The 19,838-nt window shown below is 31.8% G+C and overlaps 3 protein-coding genes across 3 annotated transcripts in view; 1 reads left to right on the top strand and 2 right to left on the bottom strand.

Moving 5' to 3' along the window:
- Nucleotides 1-19,838, top strand: part of LOC128186104 (E3 ubiquitin-protein ligase RNF213-like) — a 166,975-nt gene that overhangs the window by 131,840 nt on the left and 15,297 nt on the right. The window lies entirely within an intron of this gene.
- On the bottom strand, nucleotides 367-1,935 carry LOC128186110 (caprin-2-like). Its single transcript, XM_052855842.1, has 3 exons — nucleotides 1,915-1,935; nucleotides 1,558-1,721; nucleotides 367-811 (listed from the first exon to the last, which is right to left on the bottom strand). Exons 2-3 carry the CDS (start codon nucleotides 1,712-1,714, stop codon nucleotides 426-428), a joined length of 543 nt encoding a protein of 180 aa, XP_052711802.1. The 5' UTR covers nucleotides 1,715-1,721; nucleotides 1,915-1,935; the 3' UTR covers nucleotides 367-425.
- On the bottom strand, nucleotides 14,066-15,547 carry LOC128186112 (uncharacterized; the record flags this gene model as incomplete). Its single annotated transcript, XM_052855844.1, has 1 exon — nucleotides 14,066-15,547. A coding segment is annotated over one exon (780 nt), but the record flags the coding sequence as incomplete, so codon positions are not given.

Here is a 19,838-nt window from a genome sequence, read left to right on the forward strand (position 1 = left end):
TATATCTGTATATACATATTAATCTGTTTGAAGACTTTTTTTTAGACACATGTACATGCATTATAATAGCAATCTTTTTTATTTATTTACATTGTACTTATAAGTCACCATGCAGTGTTTGTCCAAATCATTCCTGAATGCATAATTTGTCCACAATTAACTACCATTATGTAATTAAGTTATCTTCGTTCTAGCTATTCCAAGACCAGCAGCTTGTATACATATATTTTTGAATTAATATTTACATGACAGCAAACATGTATTAAAAATTTAACTAATTTTTGTTTTAAAATTGTCTTTGTTTTTGAAAGAAGAGGTTTTATTTATTGGTTACTTACTCAAAAATAAACTAGAAGAAAGAACATCACAAGATATAGTTTACATGCATTTCCCTTTATTGATAAAAATCAATGCTGATACAGTTTTCAGTTGATTTTCCACCCAGAGAAAGACGAATATGTGGCATACACGTAGATACTGGAATAGGCGGACGTGACCCAGACTTGGTTCCCCCTGTTCAGCCACATTGTGACGGTGGCGCCGCATTGTTGGTAAGTTTTCTGGCAGTTGAGTTGATGATAGATGCTGCCATTTTTTAACAAGTTCGAATTTCCCACATAGCTACTGGGGATAGAAAGGCTCCAAGAGAAGACGTACATACCAGCAGCGGGAGCAGTGAAGCGGTAGTTGCTAGTATTGAAACCATTGCCTTGATTATATTTCAGTCGGTTAAATTGTATGGTGGACCCAGAACTATAGGTTGTTGTGCTCGATGGAACGACTGTAAATGCTACGCCATATGTTCGAGAACCTGCAAAACAAGATAAAAAAAAAATACATGATTGTATGTTTACATTAAACATTTTAATCCCATATTGCCACATCGTCTCTTATTTAAATTAAAATAGAATAAGAAAAAAAATGCTTGTATTTTAACATTTTATACCTTTTGCCACATTAAACGAATTTGAATTTCTTGGAAACTCTTGTGGGTAAAACATAGTATATTGATATTTACGTCCACTAAGTAGGATTCCCTCTATTTCTTACGATAATTGATTGTAATTCATAACTCTAAAGAAACTGACAGGGCTGAAATCTATTCGATCCAGTTCTATATTAAACCATTTTACCGAAGGCTCGAAACTTTTAAAAACTTGATAAAAGTCATGAACTGCATGAAATAATCATGATGATGTCAGATTCATATCTAAAAAGACTTGGCTAATTATTTCATCTAACCTACTGATGAACATAAACAATGATTTAATTACTTCGTTAATACTTTTACTTACTCCTTACGATAAATACTTTAATTTGTATAGAGATAGAGTAAATATAAGCAAAAAAAATCTCTTTGATAATTCATGCAGGCCATGGAGAAAAAAAATAACAAAACTGGCTAACGCAGGATATGTATTTTTTCTGTTATGTCGTTACCTTCATATCCCGCATGAATTACCAAAGAAAGCATTTTATCGTTTTATTATCGCCAAGCCCGCTTGAGGAAACACAACCCATTCCACCAAAATATGAAATATCTATTAGTATTTTTACCTATATCCCCGACCTTGGAAGCCAAATCAAGACCATGCTGGAGTGTTTCCGCCTGTTTAGACATGATTGCTAACAAACTCTTTGCTTGGACAGGACCAGTCGGTGCCAGGATAAGCAACGCACACCCCAACACACAAGTAAAACTTGTAGACTTCATTGTTGAACTGCTCATTAAAAATAGAAAAGTTTTGTTATTACAAAGACTTTTTTTCTGAAGAAAAATTAGAAGAAATATTTGTTCATTTCTTTTTAGTTTCTTTAATTTTATAGAACATTAATTTGAAAATGAAATGCAAAAAGTTATTTAATAAATACGCATAAATTTTTTACATTTCATCAAAATTTGACGTGTCTTACCTCTTTCGCCTGTGAATTCAATCAACTAAGATTTGGCATACAAAATCAAGGGGTATTTATACTTTTTGCCTAATTAATATAAATGGAATTTCTAGCTCACCTGAGCTTAAGGACTATTACACGGCATTCAACATTAAAAAAGCCATGAACGAACAGTTACTGTATTAAGTTTTATATCTGTTGATGAGTTTATTGGATATTGACAATTGCAATTTATACAGAAAAGATAAGCAATTAAAACACAGATCAATTTTAAAGGTAGATGGTCGTTTCATATTCACCGACCAAGGAAATGCAAGCCAAACTGTGGCCCCATTCCGACAGACATTTATTGGAACGCCTTAAAAACCTGTCATTTATAAAAATCAATATTAAGTTTTATAAAATCAATTAGCAATGTTCTATTACAGAAAAGTTTGCATTTGATTGATGTTTTGTATGAATTAACAGCAATTTTTTTTCACGTGAAAACAAACAATCTTATTCTGCTCAAGTTTTGATATTAATATTTGTATGTTTTTACGAAGAATATTAAGTATTTTTTTATAACATGTTTGACGTATACTAATATTACATGTAACACTGTGCCGGATGATTATGGCGGTGCCAAGGTTGCGTTTTTGCACCCGTCTAAGCAGCATACATCGAAAATTTCAAATATGCCATATGATAGATCATTGCTTTAAGAGTTTACAACCACCTTAAAGTTTGTTATTATTGTTTCTCACCTGTCAGGTGAGATTTTTACATTTCAAAAAATAAAATCCTACAGGAAAATATTTTTTCCCATAGAAAAAAACAATATTCCTACAGGAAATCAGAACTTCCTACAGGAATTTTAATTCCGATAGGATTTGATTAAATCCGATAGATATTCTTAATTTCCAATAGGAAAACTACCTGTCTGAAGCAAATATCTACAGGAAATATCATTTTCCTATAGGGAATATAATTCCTATAGGATTTTTAGAAAATCCTATAGGATTGTCACTATTGCCTGAAGGAGAATCATTTCTCCTATGGGAATTATCATTTTCTTATGGGATATTAATTTTTAAAGGTAAATATCTTACCTGTCACGTGAGACACACTAACAAAAAAGGTGGCTATATACTCTCTAGACAATGGTCTATCATTTGGTATTTATGGATTTTTCCAAAACTGCATCTTAAGCGGGTGCAAAAATGACACATTGGCACTGGCATAATTATCCGGCACAGTGTTATTGATGAGATGTTTGTTGTGAGATAATACCGATTTATGTTATGTTGGAAAAAAGATGGAGACTTCAATTATTGCAGAAAATGTTGAAGAAACAATCTTGAAAAAAATCTTGAAATATCATTTGATGATATACTCAAATGGCCATGACCAATTTTCGATTGCTTTGGTTAAACCTCACCTCCTGCCCGTAAAATGTAATTTAAATAAATTAATATCAGGTGAGCTATATTGCAAGTTGGCCCCTGTCTTACACTATAATGTATGTGCTGGTAATTAAATTCGATCTAGAATGCTGTTGAAAACAAATACAGTACTGTTTGTCATGCAATCTTTCAATTTCCAGAGACCTGACGATCTGTTGACTGTTTGAATTGATTTTTTGATTTAGTTGTGTGTTACATTTACTGTGCGAAGGTAAATCCAAAAGTTGTGTCACTCAAAGCACCGTGTTTCTAATTGGCGCTGCATTAAAGAAAAATTATTCATCACAGCTTGCAAAATCACAATTTTAATTCAATTTCAAAATCTGAATATATATATATATATATATATATATATATATATATATATATATATATATATATATATATATATATATATATATATTCATTAAAAAATATACGACGTGATATTGGCGCGATATCAAGTTACGTCTTCTAAGGGGTTTTTATTTTTATTTATATATGTATATAACACAGTTTAAGATTTGAACAAACTTTAAGCAACAAGTACTTTAAAACAGATAAAATAATGTAAACGTTTTTCTAACTGCATGTATCTCTAAAAATAAGGAAACGTAACTGTTATTGCGAGGTTAGTTTTGTCTCTAGAACAAGGAATAAAATAGGTCGGGCATATGCGAATACAGAATGATAACAATTTGAATAGAACATCATGGCAATTTTTCGTTATGGACTTGATTTAATGAATTTAGTACACCAAGCCGAGAATCCAGAATGAACCTCGCCAGTGTGCGGCAACTATCCTCGTCTTACACTATATTTTTTTTCTTTAGGGGTAATTGTAATCATTATGCATTGAGATATGATTTAAAAATAGGTAGATATTTCAAAAGTTGAGTTTTCCTTTGGTATCTTTACGCTTTGGACGCTTTATTGATTTTATCGCATCTGTGACAGAACTTTTAGATCAACCCCCGTGCAACGTGTTGTACAATAAAATGAAAATAGATGTATAATTTATACTAATGAGACACATGATATTAGGTGTTTTTTTTTTCATACGCAGATTTAGAGATGGTGTGTAAGGGGGAGAGGGCGTATACAATTAAGTTACTACATCCCCTACCCTATTCAAATTCCGCGTTTTTTTTTCTTTTTGGAAGGGGAGAGGGTCCCAGAATATTCTCGGTATGATTAAAAAAACCTGAATAAAATATCTTTAGATACTGCGTTCCCTGGTTTGTATGAAGAGAAAAATGACATGTTTTTACTCGTATGCTACAAATGAGTTATGCAATTTTGACAAGTTTAAAAAGTCGATATAAAAAATAAATCCTATAAAAATAGTATATACTACTGATACATGTACATGTAATGTAATGCATAAAGTAAACATCAATACCTGTCCAATACTAGCATATCATTTATTTGTTACTGTGGGTAAAAAGAGATGACACAGAAATAAAAATTAGTTTGGATCGACTTGAACATTAAATTATAAATTGACTTAAAATTTTCAAATTTTAAAATTCCATTTTAAATGTTTAAAACGATAAATATGGAAGTTTATAATGATATGTCAAAATTTGAAAGTCAGTGATCAAGTTATAAGCAAGATACAGAGTTTATAATTCTTCGTTTTGTAAACAAAGCTTGAACATTGTCATTTTTACATATGTGTTGTATTGGTGTACGTTTCATTCAAATGTATCTTTATTTTGTTGATAATAGTATTTACGAAGATATTGAATTACATGTAGTTTAAAATGTTTTTCACGTGTCATTTCGCCTAAGAAATGGTAATTCTATATATTACATGTTTTGTAAACAACTATAATACTCGAGCTTTGCTTACATAACAATCAATTCTTACATCTGTATCTCATACTAGTTCCCTTGATATTACGATTGAATTTTGAACAGTTTAAAATCATAAAATGCACTTAATTTGTTCAGTAAAGTACAGAAAATTAAATGATAAGGAATGAACTTAATGTCTACTCAAGTCATTCGCAGATTATAAAGTGTATACTGCCCCAACCCAGGTTATACTCGTATAACCTGGGTAGACATTGAGTTCATTTCTTAAATACATAGTGGGCTCCGGGTATAGCGAAATCAGATATTACGAGGTACCGCTTACATCTATTTATTTCATTACAACTTGTTTATAATCGTTATTTGGAATGTTAAAAAAACCCGATCACGTATCACCTTGGGAATTGCTAACCTCGGATATAATGAGCATCTGTTATAACGAGACTTTAATGATGTCCAGAGCATCTCGTTATACCCGGAGGCCATTGTATTCACATTTTCCAGTGCCTTTGTCTATGAAAACACTAAAAATCGATTTTAATATGAGTTGTCCCATACCTTTCAACAGTGACTATTTTGATATTAAATTGTACACATCTTAAAACTTTAATATATACATTTTTAGTGTATTTGCCTGTGATAACACCAAGTGTCGATTTTGTACAATACAGTCAATTCAAATGACGCATAATTGGGGCGCAAACGGGGTTTGCTTATTTATATTCAAATATTTAATCGTACAACTGCTGAAAACTGTATAAATATAAGCAATAAGGAATCATTCTTTGAATATGATGAGGTGATAATTTCGGTCGGGGCGTGATCAAATCTATTGTAAAGCCATTCGGGATTTATTGGATTTGACCACGCCCCGATCAAAATTATCGCCCAATAATACTCAAATAATGATGTAATAAGAAATAATTCTTTGAATATTATTAGGTGATCAAATACGGTCGGGCGTGATCAAATCTATCATTAAGCCTTTATGACTTTATTGGTTTTGATCACCCCGACCTTATTTGATCACCTCATTAATATTCAAAGAATGATTCCTTACTCCTTAACAAATAAGGCGGAGCTTATAAAAAACTACTGACAAAAAAATCATAAAATGAAATCATGTCTTCTCCGTTTCAATGTTTGCAAAAGATTGCTGGGCGAATAACTATTGAATCAAGGAGAGTATATGAGTCTAGTAGAGCTTTTTACAAACCTTTGAGAAAATGATAGTTTTTTTTTTCATTTCGTTGATAAACCCATATGATAAAATATCTTTGCTAGTACACCTGTTTTCAGTATTCTTTATTTTAGATTATGACATCTATAACTAACTTAAGGATTTCCTTTAAAACCGTAAGTTCATCGCTTTCTTTAATAGTACATGTTGATAGTACATTAATTAAAATTTTTTTTTAGATTTTAACCATTGTAAAGTCTGAAATTCTGGAAAGAAACCCTTTTCAAACCTCATCGTGAATTGAAGAGAGACACCCTTTTGTATACCGACATTATCGGCGGAACGAGAATAGCCCCCTTCCACCTTGATCTTGAATACTTTACAGTACATGTAATATGAAGTCGAAAAACATCTGTGTAAAAATGATAAAAAGAAATGTAAGATATTGTTAATATATACATTAATATATCATATAGAGTATGGATGCCTATAGTCCAATTTTTTATCAGGTATATTTGTTAATAAGACTGAAATGAGCAAGACGTCATGTGCATCTATGATTCTTTCAATGTTTATTACTTGTATGTGATTTTGCATGGCAAGTAGTTTCTTATCTGTATTTGAATAATTACGTACAATTTCTCTAATAAGCACTCTTCTTTCTGACTTTCTGATAAGAATTTCGAGCTGTAGACGGAAAAAACCCTTTAAGAATCATTTTGTGTAATATATATTTAAAGATAGAATTAACGCCATCAAACTCTACGATGAATCTACGATGAATCATGTATCAGTACCATGGTAACGATGAGGCGATGCCGGACTAAAGGTCAGACAAATCACCACCCACACCAGTGCTATGGTCTTCATTTTTACAATTCTATCAGAAAAATAAAGAATTTCATTTATTTAAAGACGCTCCCAAGTTTTTGGTTTTTTGTTTTAATGCATAATACAATTCTTATATGTACCATTTTCTATAAATTCCCTACCTTGTTTTCCCTTGAAGTTGGTTTACTGAGAATGCATATCTACAGGCATATATATACTGTTTCCCAATTGATCGTTTTAGCTGATGAATGATTGATATCATTTAAGGTTAAAATATTTCAAAAGAATTTAACAATATATCATATAGCAAAACCGCAATTTCATTTCCATTTTAGGATGACTTTAATTAGTTGGTAGTTTGCAGAAAAGTTTTAAATTTCGTTGTCAGCTTGGTTGTTTAAACGATTGTTGACATATTAATGTTTCACGCCATGGTTACAGTTTTGCTCAACATCAATAACCTTTTGGTTTATTTAGTTTACGCTGTATATTTCTACCAAATTCTATACGAGGTTCATATGCAAGTAATGTAAGTTTCAATATTTAACATTAAAGAGCTAAATAATCTTACCTTTCATCCTGTACCCTGCAGCTTATTAACAAATACACTGAAAGTCTTCCGCATCTTATCCTATATCCCACAACTGTTACACTAAACTGAAATTAATTGCTTTTAATTAGTCGTCCTCGGGGTGTTTTTGGTGCTCATTTTTACCTAGGAGAATCGTAACGATACAATGTAACATTTTTCTCTACAGCGCATTTCATTTTTTGGTCATATTCTTTTCGTGCAAGGGGGTATACTAATTTTTTGGCTGTAATTAATCCCTTTCTGACATTATAAATATGACAATTTCAGTATATATAAATATAGTAAGACATTTAAAATAAATTAGAATTCTAATATGTGCATTTCTACTGGATAATGTAGCACTTTTAAACATGTAACACGAATTATTTATCACTTCTGATCAATACTTGGAGACTTTTGTCCTAAATTTGATCAAAACTTGACAGCATAAAAATCTACTCAGTAAAAATTTTGATAATATATATATTTTTAATCTGTGCTTTATAATATTGATCATATGAGGACTTTATTTTCATGCTAAGGGGATAATACAAGAGGATTTACTTTTTATTACCTTAGTTATGAATATATTTGACAGTTTCTGTTTTCTGGAATTTTTCACTGAACAAAAAATTATCGAAATTCTGAAAAATTTGAATCACTTATGATATAAATATGTATTATATAAATACATAACAGAAATTTTTAATAACGTTAACATTCCAATATTTACGATCTTTATAAAAGATATTTTTTTTTATAAACAGTTGATAAGAATATGTTAGCCTGGCAGGTTTGATTTTAAAAGTACTAACATTCTATAATGTCGTCACCGAAAATCATGTGGTCATAATTCTTTCTCCTCTCCTCTGAATTCAAATCAATTGTGAATTTATTGACTTGCTATTATACACCTGTAGTTGCTTATTTAAGGAGTTTGATCCAGTGTTTATTTTTTTTTAAATTTCTTGTTCCCGCAATAGTCATGTTTTTTGACATGAATGATTTCATATATCAGCGACTATTTACTCCCGGTATCCCAAAAACATTACGATCATATAAATAAAACATTTATTGCTTTCTCTAGCATACTTTAGATTATATCTTAATTCGTGCAAAATTATACATATTTTTTCCCGAGATCCACCAGTCGATATGTTGTCAAGTTATTATTTTATTCTTTGTAGCGAATATAACCCATTACTTTATTGGATTAAAATGTGAATTTGCAAGAGGCACAACTCTTTTTATTCATATCACCGAGTTTTCGTTACGATCTCTGCCAAGGGTTTATGGGGAGTGGAGTGAACCAAACACCCATGTCTAGCGAAGCTAGATGTCTCCTAAATCTTACTGCCACATGCATATGCGCTTCATATTTCAAATGGAGCACACAAAAATGTATAAGCCCCCTACATGTACCTTTCAACACTGTGTTTTTGGCTTATGTTTCGGTATCATACATGTACATTGCAATTTGCATCCTATCCTATGCTTCCTGTACATAAATGTGATTACACGTATCAATTTAAATTCAAAGCGAATGTATCGATGTATGAAAAAATGTCAATAACAAACCGTGAAGCATTTCAAATATACATTAAACGAAATACAAATTCAAAGCAGAGCAACACGGACCTCCAAATAGATAGAGGTAGGATCAGGTACATGTACCTAGGAGGAGTGGGCATCCTCTGCTGACCGGTTACACCCACCGTGTGCTCTTTGTCTTAATCGTATGATAATGTTTTTTCGTTTATTGCACCAGTATAAAAAAAAAACTTACTCCGATACAAGTTTGTAAATCGATGTTGATAAGACAAATGTCTGCTTTCAGCTTGAGTTTTAAACGATCAATGACTTAATATTAATATTATTAATATCACTAAGTTTTTAAATTAGGATACGAACTTACTAATTTTTCTGAAAAACAGGTCTGACATCACCTGATGAAAATCACAATCCCATTTTGAATTATTCCCCTTTTCAGAAAATTTAACGATCCTTTTTTCAGAACAGATGGGTACCGGTGTAGTTTTAACGATGACTAGTTTTTCACTTAAAAATAATTTTTTTTTTTTTTTTTTTTTTTTTTTTTTTTTTGATGAAGTGTTTATTAGTAAGCCAACTGCTTCTACATACATCACGTACATACATCAGAAATTTTCAAGGACACAAAGTATGTTTAAGAAAGCAACAAAAACAATTACATCAATAATGCATATATAATGAACGTTTACTAAGAGAGAAAAAAAAAATACATATTGAGCACCTTTTTTATTGAGAGAGAGAGAGAGAGAGAGAGAGAGAGAGAGAGAGAGAGAGAGAGAGAGAGAGATGGGAGAGAGAGAGAGAGAGAGAGAGAGAGAGAGAGAGAGAGAGAGAGAGAGAGAGAGAGCACTTAGAGTGAGTTAATCACAGGGGTCCAAATTTCCCAGTCTGTATTGAACTTATCCATTTCACTTCTTTCTTTTGCGCAGAATTGGAATACTTTATATAACTGTTTTAAATCATTCATAAGGGCATTTACTGTTAATTGGTTTTTCTGGCATCTACTTCTGTATATGTATTTTTTTATCAATATGAGTACAATATTGAACGCTTTTGACTTCACATCATCTAAGACACCAAAAATAAAAGTTTTATTATCAAGGACTATTCTAATTCCTTTAGAGTTGCAAACTCTAACAAATTCTGCTAATAAATGTTGTACCCTTGGACATTCCCATAATAAGTGATATATTGTTTCCTCAGCATCTTCACAAAAGGTACATAGATTAGTATCCACTTTACCAATTTTATACATAAAACTGTTTGTAGTTAATATATTATGGTTTATTCTGTACTGCAACCATTGAAATTTAGAGTCTGAGGTAATAATAAAAGGTAAATGAAATATTGAAATCCATTGTTTTTCTGTAAAAACAAAATGTCTACTCCATTTTTCTTTTCCCACTGGTGTTACATTTGTCTGATTTAATATATCATACATTGGCTTTGAACCTTTTTTTGTTAATACAAAGGTTTTAATATTAAATGGTATAAAAGGTTTGAAAACTTCATTTCTAATGAAGTTGTATTTCCTTAGATCTGAAAGTACAGCTTGTCTTACTCCCATATATGTTAAATAATTCATTTGAATATTAAATTTTCTTTTCAACATTTCAAAATCTAAAAAGTTTTCATTTTCATCAAACAAGTCAATTACACATCTAACTCCTTTAGCATACCATGATTTATAAAAAAAAGACTGATTTCCTATCTTAAATTTATTATTGTTCCACAATGGTTGGCAACAATAATCCTGCCATGATTTTACATTTAAGTTATCTTGGATTTCTTTAAAAGCTATGGTAACTTCCTTCCAAAAATCATTTTTTAACGATTCTTGCATTTGCATAATATAATCTGAACCTGTATTTAATAGCTTTTCTAAATTAATAGAATTCTCCAGCAGTGTTTTCCATTTTGAATTATTATCCTTAATTAATCTCCTAATCCAAGTAGACTTTAATCCTTTAATATAGGAATTTATATCAACCATCCTTAACCCACCATGTTCATACTTCTGAGTACATACTTGTCTTTTAATTTTATCGCATTTTGAATTCCAAATAAAATTGAATAGAATATTGTTTAATTCTTTTAATGTTTTACTCTGAGGGTTTGGTAAGGCTATAAATAAGTGGTTTAATTGTGAAATTAGAAGAGACTTAACCAGTGTTATCCTTCCAATTGGAGTCAAGTGTCGTTTGCTCCATTGTTCGATTACAGATTTTATCCTAACAAGTTTCTTGTCATAATTAAGTTTTACAATTTTATCTAAATCTACATCATAATATATGCCCAAAAGTTTGAATCGAGTTGTCCATTGAAAATTCATTTCTGAATAGATTTTTTCTTCAGAATATTTTTTACTTCCTATCCACACAATCTGAGTTTTTTCTTGGTTTATTTTAAGACCAGATAATTTATAATAGTCATCTATTTCTTTCATGGTTGCCCTTAATGATTTCTCAGTTCCATCAAGGATTATTGATGTATCATCTGCATATTGTGATATCAAATATTGGGTGTTATTAATTTTGATTCCTGTAATATCTTCATTATTTTTAATTTTAATTGACAATATTTCCGCACATAATAAAAAAATGTAAGGCGATATTGGATCACCTTGTCTGCAGCCTCGTCCAAGTTTAAAAAAGTTTGATAAAATGCCTGCCTGGAACACACAGGACATAACATTACATTGAAAAGTTTTAATCCAGTTACAGATAAATGGGCCAAAATTAAAATAATTGAGTGTATTTTGTATAAATTCCCAAGCAACAGAATCAAATGCTTTCTCAAAATCAATCATAACTAATACCCCTGGAATATAATTATTTTCTGTATAGTTCATCAGATCATAAATCAATCTAATATTTTCCCCTATATATCTTCCAGAGATGAAGCCAGTTTGGTCATTACTGATAATTTTATTTAGAACAGTTTTAATCCTGCTTGCTATACAACCTGACCCAATTTTGTATATAACATTGAGCAATGAGATAGGTCTCCAGTTACCAAGGGAGAATTTACTCTTTCCCTCCTTGGGTATACAAGTTATAATTCCTTGTTTCTGAGTAGATGATAATTCTCCTACTTTATATCCATAATTTAAAGATCTAACAACAAAGGAGCCTAATTTATTCCAAAACATTTTTAAAAATTCAACTGTGAACCCATCACTGCCTGGACTTTTATTGTTTGACATACTATTTAAAACCGAAGAAGCTTCCTTATATGTTATATATCCTTCAATTGATTTTCTTTCATTGTCAGATAATTTAGGGACAGTATAATCTTTTAGAATGTCACTTAGTGAAATATCTGTACTTTCTGTTATCATCAAATTATTTGCATACAAGTTTTTATAAAAATTTTCCAGTTCATTTAAAATCTCCTCTTGTTTAACTATTTCTATCTGTTCATTATTTTCTGTTAGTATTATCTTTGGAATAATTTTACTAGTATAGTGACGATTTTCTAAATTTAGAAAATAATTAGTTGGTTTTTCTCCCTCATTTATCCATTTAGATCGTGAACGCACCAAACTACCCATGACCTTATAGTTTCTTATATTTTCTAATTCTTTTTTCTTTTCATTTATTTTATCTATATGTTTTTCATATTCCTTTTCCAATTCTAAAAGCTCTTCTAGTAACCCCTTTTCCTTTTCTGTCCTTTGCTTTTTTAAATAGCTTGCATATGAGATAGTTTTTGATCTAATTTCCATCAACAGTGTCTCCAAAAAAAGCTGGTCGTTAATTGTAAATTGGATTTCAGAATCTGGAATATCTAGAATAGACTCTTTTTTGTACACTGGAACTGCATATTGGATTTTAATTTGATTAATATGACAGTTAATACTTTGCACATACTCTAAATCTTTTAAAAGGGAGTTGTTAAATTTCCAAAGGCCACTACCATGTTTAAAATCATTAAACTTTAAAGAGATAAAAACAGGAGAATGATCTGATCTATAACTTATCATGATATCACTATTTCTAACTTCTTTTATAAGTGAAGCTGAAATAAGAAAAAAGTCTAGACGTGCTTGTTTCAGAGGTGTAGGTTTTCTCCAAGTATACCTCTTGTCATATGGATGAAATTCTCTATATATATCTACTAAACTGTAAGACATCATATGCTCTAAGACCATTTCCCTCGCTTTCGGATTATTAACATGTAAGTAATTATAATAATCTTGACTTGTATCTAATACCAAATTAAAATCTCCAACAATAATCATCTCATCGTTTTGTAATTTGTTAACAATATTGCTCAAATTCTGGTAAAATTCTGGAGAATCCTCATTAGGTCCATACAAACATACTAAGCTTAACTTTCTATTCTCTATTGAGATACTAAGTGCCAATAAATTCCCTGTATTCTCTACTTTGATTTGCTCATGTATTTTGAAATCAAAATTGTTATTAAAGAGAATAGCAACTCCTCTCGATTTCGAAGAAAAGGAATTAAAACAAGCCTCATAACCCCATTCGTTTCTAATATCTTGTTCCATCTCCTCAGTAAAATGTGTGTCTACTAAACATAAGATATTACATTTTTGTTGTCTATAGAATTGAAAAATATCTTTTCTTTTCTTAGCATCATTTAATCCTTGACAATTAACCGAAATGATTTTAATTTCCGTCATTATTAATTACAGGTTTATTAGTATATTTCATTAAGATCTGTAAACACAGACTGGGCAAATATATATGCAAATTATCGGCTCGTAGATCTGCCTTTCCTAGGCGTATATTTTCCAGGATAAGTCTCATTTCAGTAACATGAAAAGGAAGAGAGGGAAAGAAAGAGAGGAAAGAGAAGAGTATGATTAGTTTCTGAGGATATGAGTGCATATTCTATATAGTATTTGGTATTTTTTAGCCGAAAAAGAAAAAACACGCCAAAATACCTCGACCATATCACTCAGCGACACTAAACCGGACAATTGTAACGAAAAGGAAAATACAGAATATTAGATTGACGATAGTAGACAGAATATTTCCGGCGTACTTAGGTAACACAGAAAGAGATATAAATAAATAATTAATATATTTTAAAAAATAAATAGGTAAATAGAATTGCTGAGATGTATGCGAATTACTTCAGAAAATGTTTTAATTCGAACTTTATAAAGAAAAAAAAAATAACACCGGGTAATTATACAAAGAGAAGGGAAATATAAAATGAAAGTTGACGACAATAGACAAAATATTTCCGGCGTACTAAAGGTAGCATAAAAAGATAAATAAAAAAGAAAATAAATTAATAAATAATACTAAGGTAGATGAAAAAAATAAATAATTATGAAAATAAATAAATAAATAAAAAAATTAATTAATAAATATATAAATAAATAAATGAAAAAAGGAGTTTAAGGAAACAATGAAAAAACTCTTAAATTTAACGATATTTACAAATTACATATATGTAATAGTTATTCCTTGTCATTGTATTGGTTGGGTTGTATTTTAACCATATGAAATAACAAGTTCACCCATCCAGAGTATTGGCTACCTCACACAAGTGTTCCTCCATGATTCGCCAGCGGTCCGGACCAAGGTGTCTGGGGCCACTCCAGCGCGTAATGACCACACCCACGTTGTTTATTTGATTTGTTTTCATGTATTGTAGAAGGCGTCGGCCGGCACCGTGCTCCCCGTCATCCCAGAAACTTTCATGAGTTTTCCCCGCAGAATCCACAAACCTATAGACCAGAATACGGTGATCCGCCGCCGCAGAATATGGATCAACACACACCTTTCTGTACAGGTCCTGGACCTCTTCCACCGAGCTAACTTTTACACCCGTTGCCAAAATTTCGGAACCCTTAAGTTTAGTAGGCTGCGTTGAATGTGTGGGTAGTTGTAGGGCATCAATCGCGTCTGGTGTTAGCTGCAAGGCATCCGCCGTCTCAATCTTTGGAACAGGATCTCGGTAATATTCCCCATTGGGTAGGATCAACCGCCCTCGTTCCACCTTTGACTTAATTTTTTGCTCCCGGAGAGAATCTGAGATGGCATATAACCTTTTGCGCTCTTCAAGCACTACAGGTGGGTCTTGGGATGTTATAAAGAATGGTAATTTAACCCTTTGTAGTTTCTTAGCTTTCTGTGCTTGCAGAATCTCGTCTTTCTTGCTTCTGTCTACCAATTTTGCGGTTATTGACACTGGTCTGGAGTTCATCATGCCCTTTACACTGTTCCTGTGAATACGAACAAACGAGACATGCACCCCTAAAACTTCATAAATTAACTGAGGAATGCTTTCTGATAAGTTAAAAAATAATTTGTTACAAGATGGATATTAAAAGTTGTTGCTCGTACCGAGACATTTCATTTGGTATAACGAGAAAGTGACTGGCCCCTAAATAGGGAGTTAGAGGCTTCAAACCGTTCTTTGACAGCAAGTTGTAAAGGAATAAAAATATGCAAAAGTTGTAAAAAAATTAATTCAGTTTCCATCCATAGTATTGAATTTAATTTCTTTGTAATATATAGTAAGTTTTTGCAGAAACAATTTTAGCCGATTCGGTCCATTTTTTTTTTGGGGGGGGGTGCACGTTTAGGAAGAAAGGTCTTTCTGTAATGCACCAACTGATACATGCAGCGCTTAAAGACGATTCCACAAATTTCCCAAATGCGTCTATTAATAAGCATATTTCCATTTCATTAAAACGAGCCTCATTGACCTCATTTTTGTTTCAAATCTGTGCCTCTCTCTATATTTAGATGAATTCAGAGGCTCAGGTGTTTACTATTTGTCGTTAGCTGTATACAGGCCGTCGCCGAGACGACGGTGCATGTACTTGTAGAGCTGGACGTACACATGTTAAAACGTCCCACTGTTTTACTGTAACGAAGACATTACTGGAAGATATGTTAATAAAATGGTTCCAATACAATCATGGTAATTAACGAGGCTGGGGGGGGGGGGGGGTGGCTTCTCCTAGGAAATGGGTACGTTTTCTCCTGGGTACGTTTTCTCTTAGGTGCGTTTTTTTCTGATACCAGCTTGTTCCCATGCAGGTGAACTTCTCATATAAGGCTTACTACACAAAATCAATAAAATTTCTCTGGATTTGTCATTTATGGCGTCATGTTGGTTTGTTTTATACCACAAGGCATTTGTCAAGATCTGACAAAAATATGACTTTTTACTTTCTTGTATCTTTGCTGTAACATGCAACAATTGAAAAGGGGTAACACACTGATTTAAAATAAACAAGATTTAATACAAAAAGCACTATATTTAAGCATATGCCATACATATTTTATACAGAAATTTGACATATTCAGCTTCAAAACATATTTGGAGCCATTCTTGTTTTTCTTAAATATCAGAAAAATATAAGACAAGCACATAATACCAAATGCTATGAATGCTACAGCGTCAGAGTGAAATATATAATAATTATAATAATGTACATGTATAGTGCTAATGAAGATATCTGTTTATGTTGGGTACGCTCAATATGACATACTCAGATTGAATAAAACAAGATAATTTAAAAAAAACCCGGAAGATTAGATACGTGTAACATAATCTGTCTATTCTGTTCATGTTTCAATTTAAGTGGAAAAATCACTACTTAATGGATTCGATCCAGCGACCACAAAATCAAAAAGACCTCCACGTTACCACTAGACCACGCATTTAACATTTTCAGCAGATGCATTTTCAATATATATGGCTATATACATCATTGTATTAGAAAAGACACTAATTGAAACATTTGTCTAATTTTCAGTACGAAGACCACGTTAAACCAAAATTAATTCAATGTGAACGTGTACTACGATACCTGTAAAACATAATTTTAATCGGATGTCTTTGGTTTAGAGTGGTTCAAATAGTCAAATATCCAATTTATTTTTATCGTTTACTAACTACTTTCCTATATATCCCTAACAAAACCTGAATATTTTAATGATTTTGTGTAAGATAATTAAGACTCTTCTTGCATGGAAATTGTCTTCTTTGAGTTTCTTGGAATATATATAAACTAAATATTGTATAATAATATAAAAAATGGCTAATATTTGCAAAAGTCCTATATTTGAGGCCAAATTGTATATTAAGTGTACTATACATCTCTGTTTTCGTTTCTGTAAACTTTTATGAGTGGAAAGGGATAATTTGTCAATGAAGATATCTTGGATTTTTTTCCATTTCATCGATTTCAACTGTACTTCTTTCACAGGTATGTGTATTTTTTCTTAAAAATTATCAAAAAGCGATGGAAGCAATAACTTGGGACAGACTATAGACATCAATATTTGAAATGCATTTGGGGATTTACATCAACCGCCTGGTCCTGTATTTTCTCATCTGGTTCTTCAACACATTCAAGTTTGACGTAATTTATGTCCGGGAATGTTCTAAATACAACACCCACAGGTGCCTGGTACAGATCAGATACACATTTCATATTAAGGGCTGACCAAGGGCCGTTTTCTGTCTTGCTTAAAGATATGTTTAGAAAGGAGTTTGAGCATTTAAACTTTGCCTCGAACATATCGAATGTTTCTTTATTTCTCACAATGCTGATGATGCCTGTCCTCCTCTGTGTTTACATTCTTTGCACCAAATGTTTACAACTGAACATCCAGCCATGCTGTTCATTCATTAATACGCTTGTAAGTTGATCGTAATCACTGCTCATTTTATGCATTAGCGTTTTGAAGACCTTGTTAAGAAGACGAATTAATTAAAGAAATTAAAGAAAAACGAATGCACAACCAACAAGCAAAATACACTGTATATTTCAATTGAGAAAAAAATTCTTTGAAATGTAAACTGCAGCATCTTCAAGTACTTATCATTGCTGAGATATATACGGTTGGATCCCAAACCCTGATCAATATTCACAAGAGACTGAAAGAAATTAGGGATAAAGAAGATGAAGATGTTCCATTTGTTGGTGCTTCTATTTTAGGCGTTCGCGATTTACTACAACTTCCACCAGTTCTTGCTTCTTCAAAAAATCCCCTGCATCGACTATCCTTGTTTTATTGGGAAAACCACTTTGAGTATATTGAAGTTATTGAGGTACAAAGGCAACGAGGTGATCCTCTTTTTGCAGATAATTTGAACAGAGTGAGAGAGGGGAACCAAACCGCAGAATACATATCTGTGTTATCTTCACGGATTCCAGACCATCTTATCAACTGTATGCACATTTTTCCTACAAATCAACAAGTTCATGACTTTAATGAGCAGAAACAACTGAACGAATTTTCACACACATCTACCATTACAGTCCAATCTTATAATCAATTTAATGCTTAAAGGACCAGAGAAACACATATTTCTGAAAATGGTCACTTGACAGGTGGACTTTATTCAATAATTTGTCTCGCAGTTGAAGCAAGAGTTTCCATTGTTAAGAATTTAGACATATCTGAAGGACCTTCTGCTCTCGGGAGACATTCGTGAGAAAAGCGGCAGTCATCTTTAGGACACTGGCATACATATTTGCTAGTTTTCCAAAGAAAGGGTTTATGCATTTCTATGATTAACAAGGCCAAGTACAGATCGAGTACGCACTCTTTCATGCAGCGTTTCATTTGTATTGTGACGTCATCATTTTGCTTGGTTGACCCCATGGCGTGATAGTTTCAATTGCAGATATTCAGCGAAATTTATCGAAAATAGCTCGCTTGAGGCGTAAAATTGATATTATATTGCGGAATAAACATACATGTCTCGAAGTATAAGCTATATTTGGACTCAGGTTGAAAACGTGAAGAGGGTTTAGCAAGCCTAGCCCTCTGTCACGTTTTTTTTACCCGCCTAAATAAAGCTTAAATAATATAATTCAAGACAGTACCCATGTTTTTTTTTATATTAATGACCCTTAATATGTGATGTTATATATTTATAATTACTTAAATTTGTCTAATTGTTTTAATAATACTACAAAGATCACCATTTCCGCCTTTGTCAAATAAATAATAGCCATTATCTGACAAATCTGGGAAATTGGGCATACAAAAACAACTTTAATAAGACCCGTGGAACAAACCAGGAGGTAATTTTTTTTATTTGACCATTTGATGCCTTTTAGCAATAACTTTAATATGTAGAACAGAAAAAAAATCCCAAGGGCAGAAGTTTTAAAAAAAATGTAAAAAATGTGCAAAAGTGATACATTTCATTGACAAGCGAAATCCCATAGGGTCCTATGTTAAAAATTAACAAACTTTTAGATAACCCCTTAAACAAACGGTGTGGTAAATGTCTTATTTTTGTTATCTTAAAAAAATAATTATATCAGTAGAAATTCATGTAAAAAATTTCATTCACAAATCTAGGACAGAACAAATTAGACCCAACCTCGTTAAGAACTAGTTTTTTTAAACATACCAGAAAACGCAGAATATTTTATTAAAAAAATATAACGAAGTTTAACAAAGTTAAATAACATATACAAGGGCTCGTCCCTCTCTTGTTTTGTTTTTGACAAAAAACCAGATGCAACTGAGTTGCAGATACATGCAACTATATCCCATTCCTTTATACAATTGTCCCTCTATACTATTCCGCTTTGAAAGGGGGGGGG

Source organism: Crassostrea angulata, chromosome 5, assembly GCF_025612915.1.
Source record: "Crassostrea angulata isolate pt1a10 chromosome 5, ASM2561291v2, whole genome shotgun sequence".
In the NCBI taxonomy this organism is placed as follows: domain Eukaryota; kingdom Metazoa; phylum Mollusca; class Bivalvia; order Ostreida; family Ostreidae; genus Magallana; species Magallana angulata.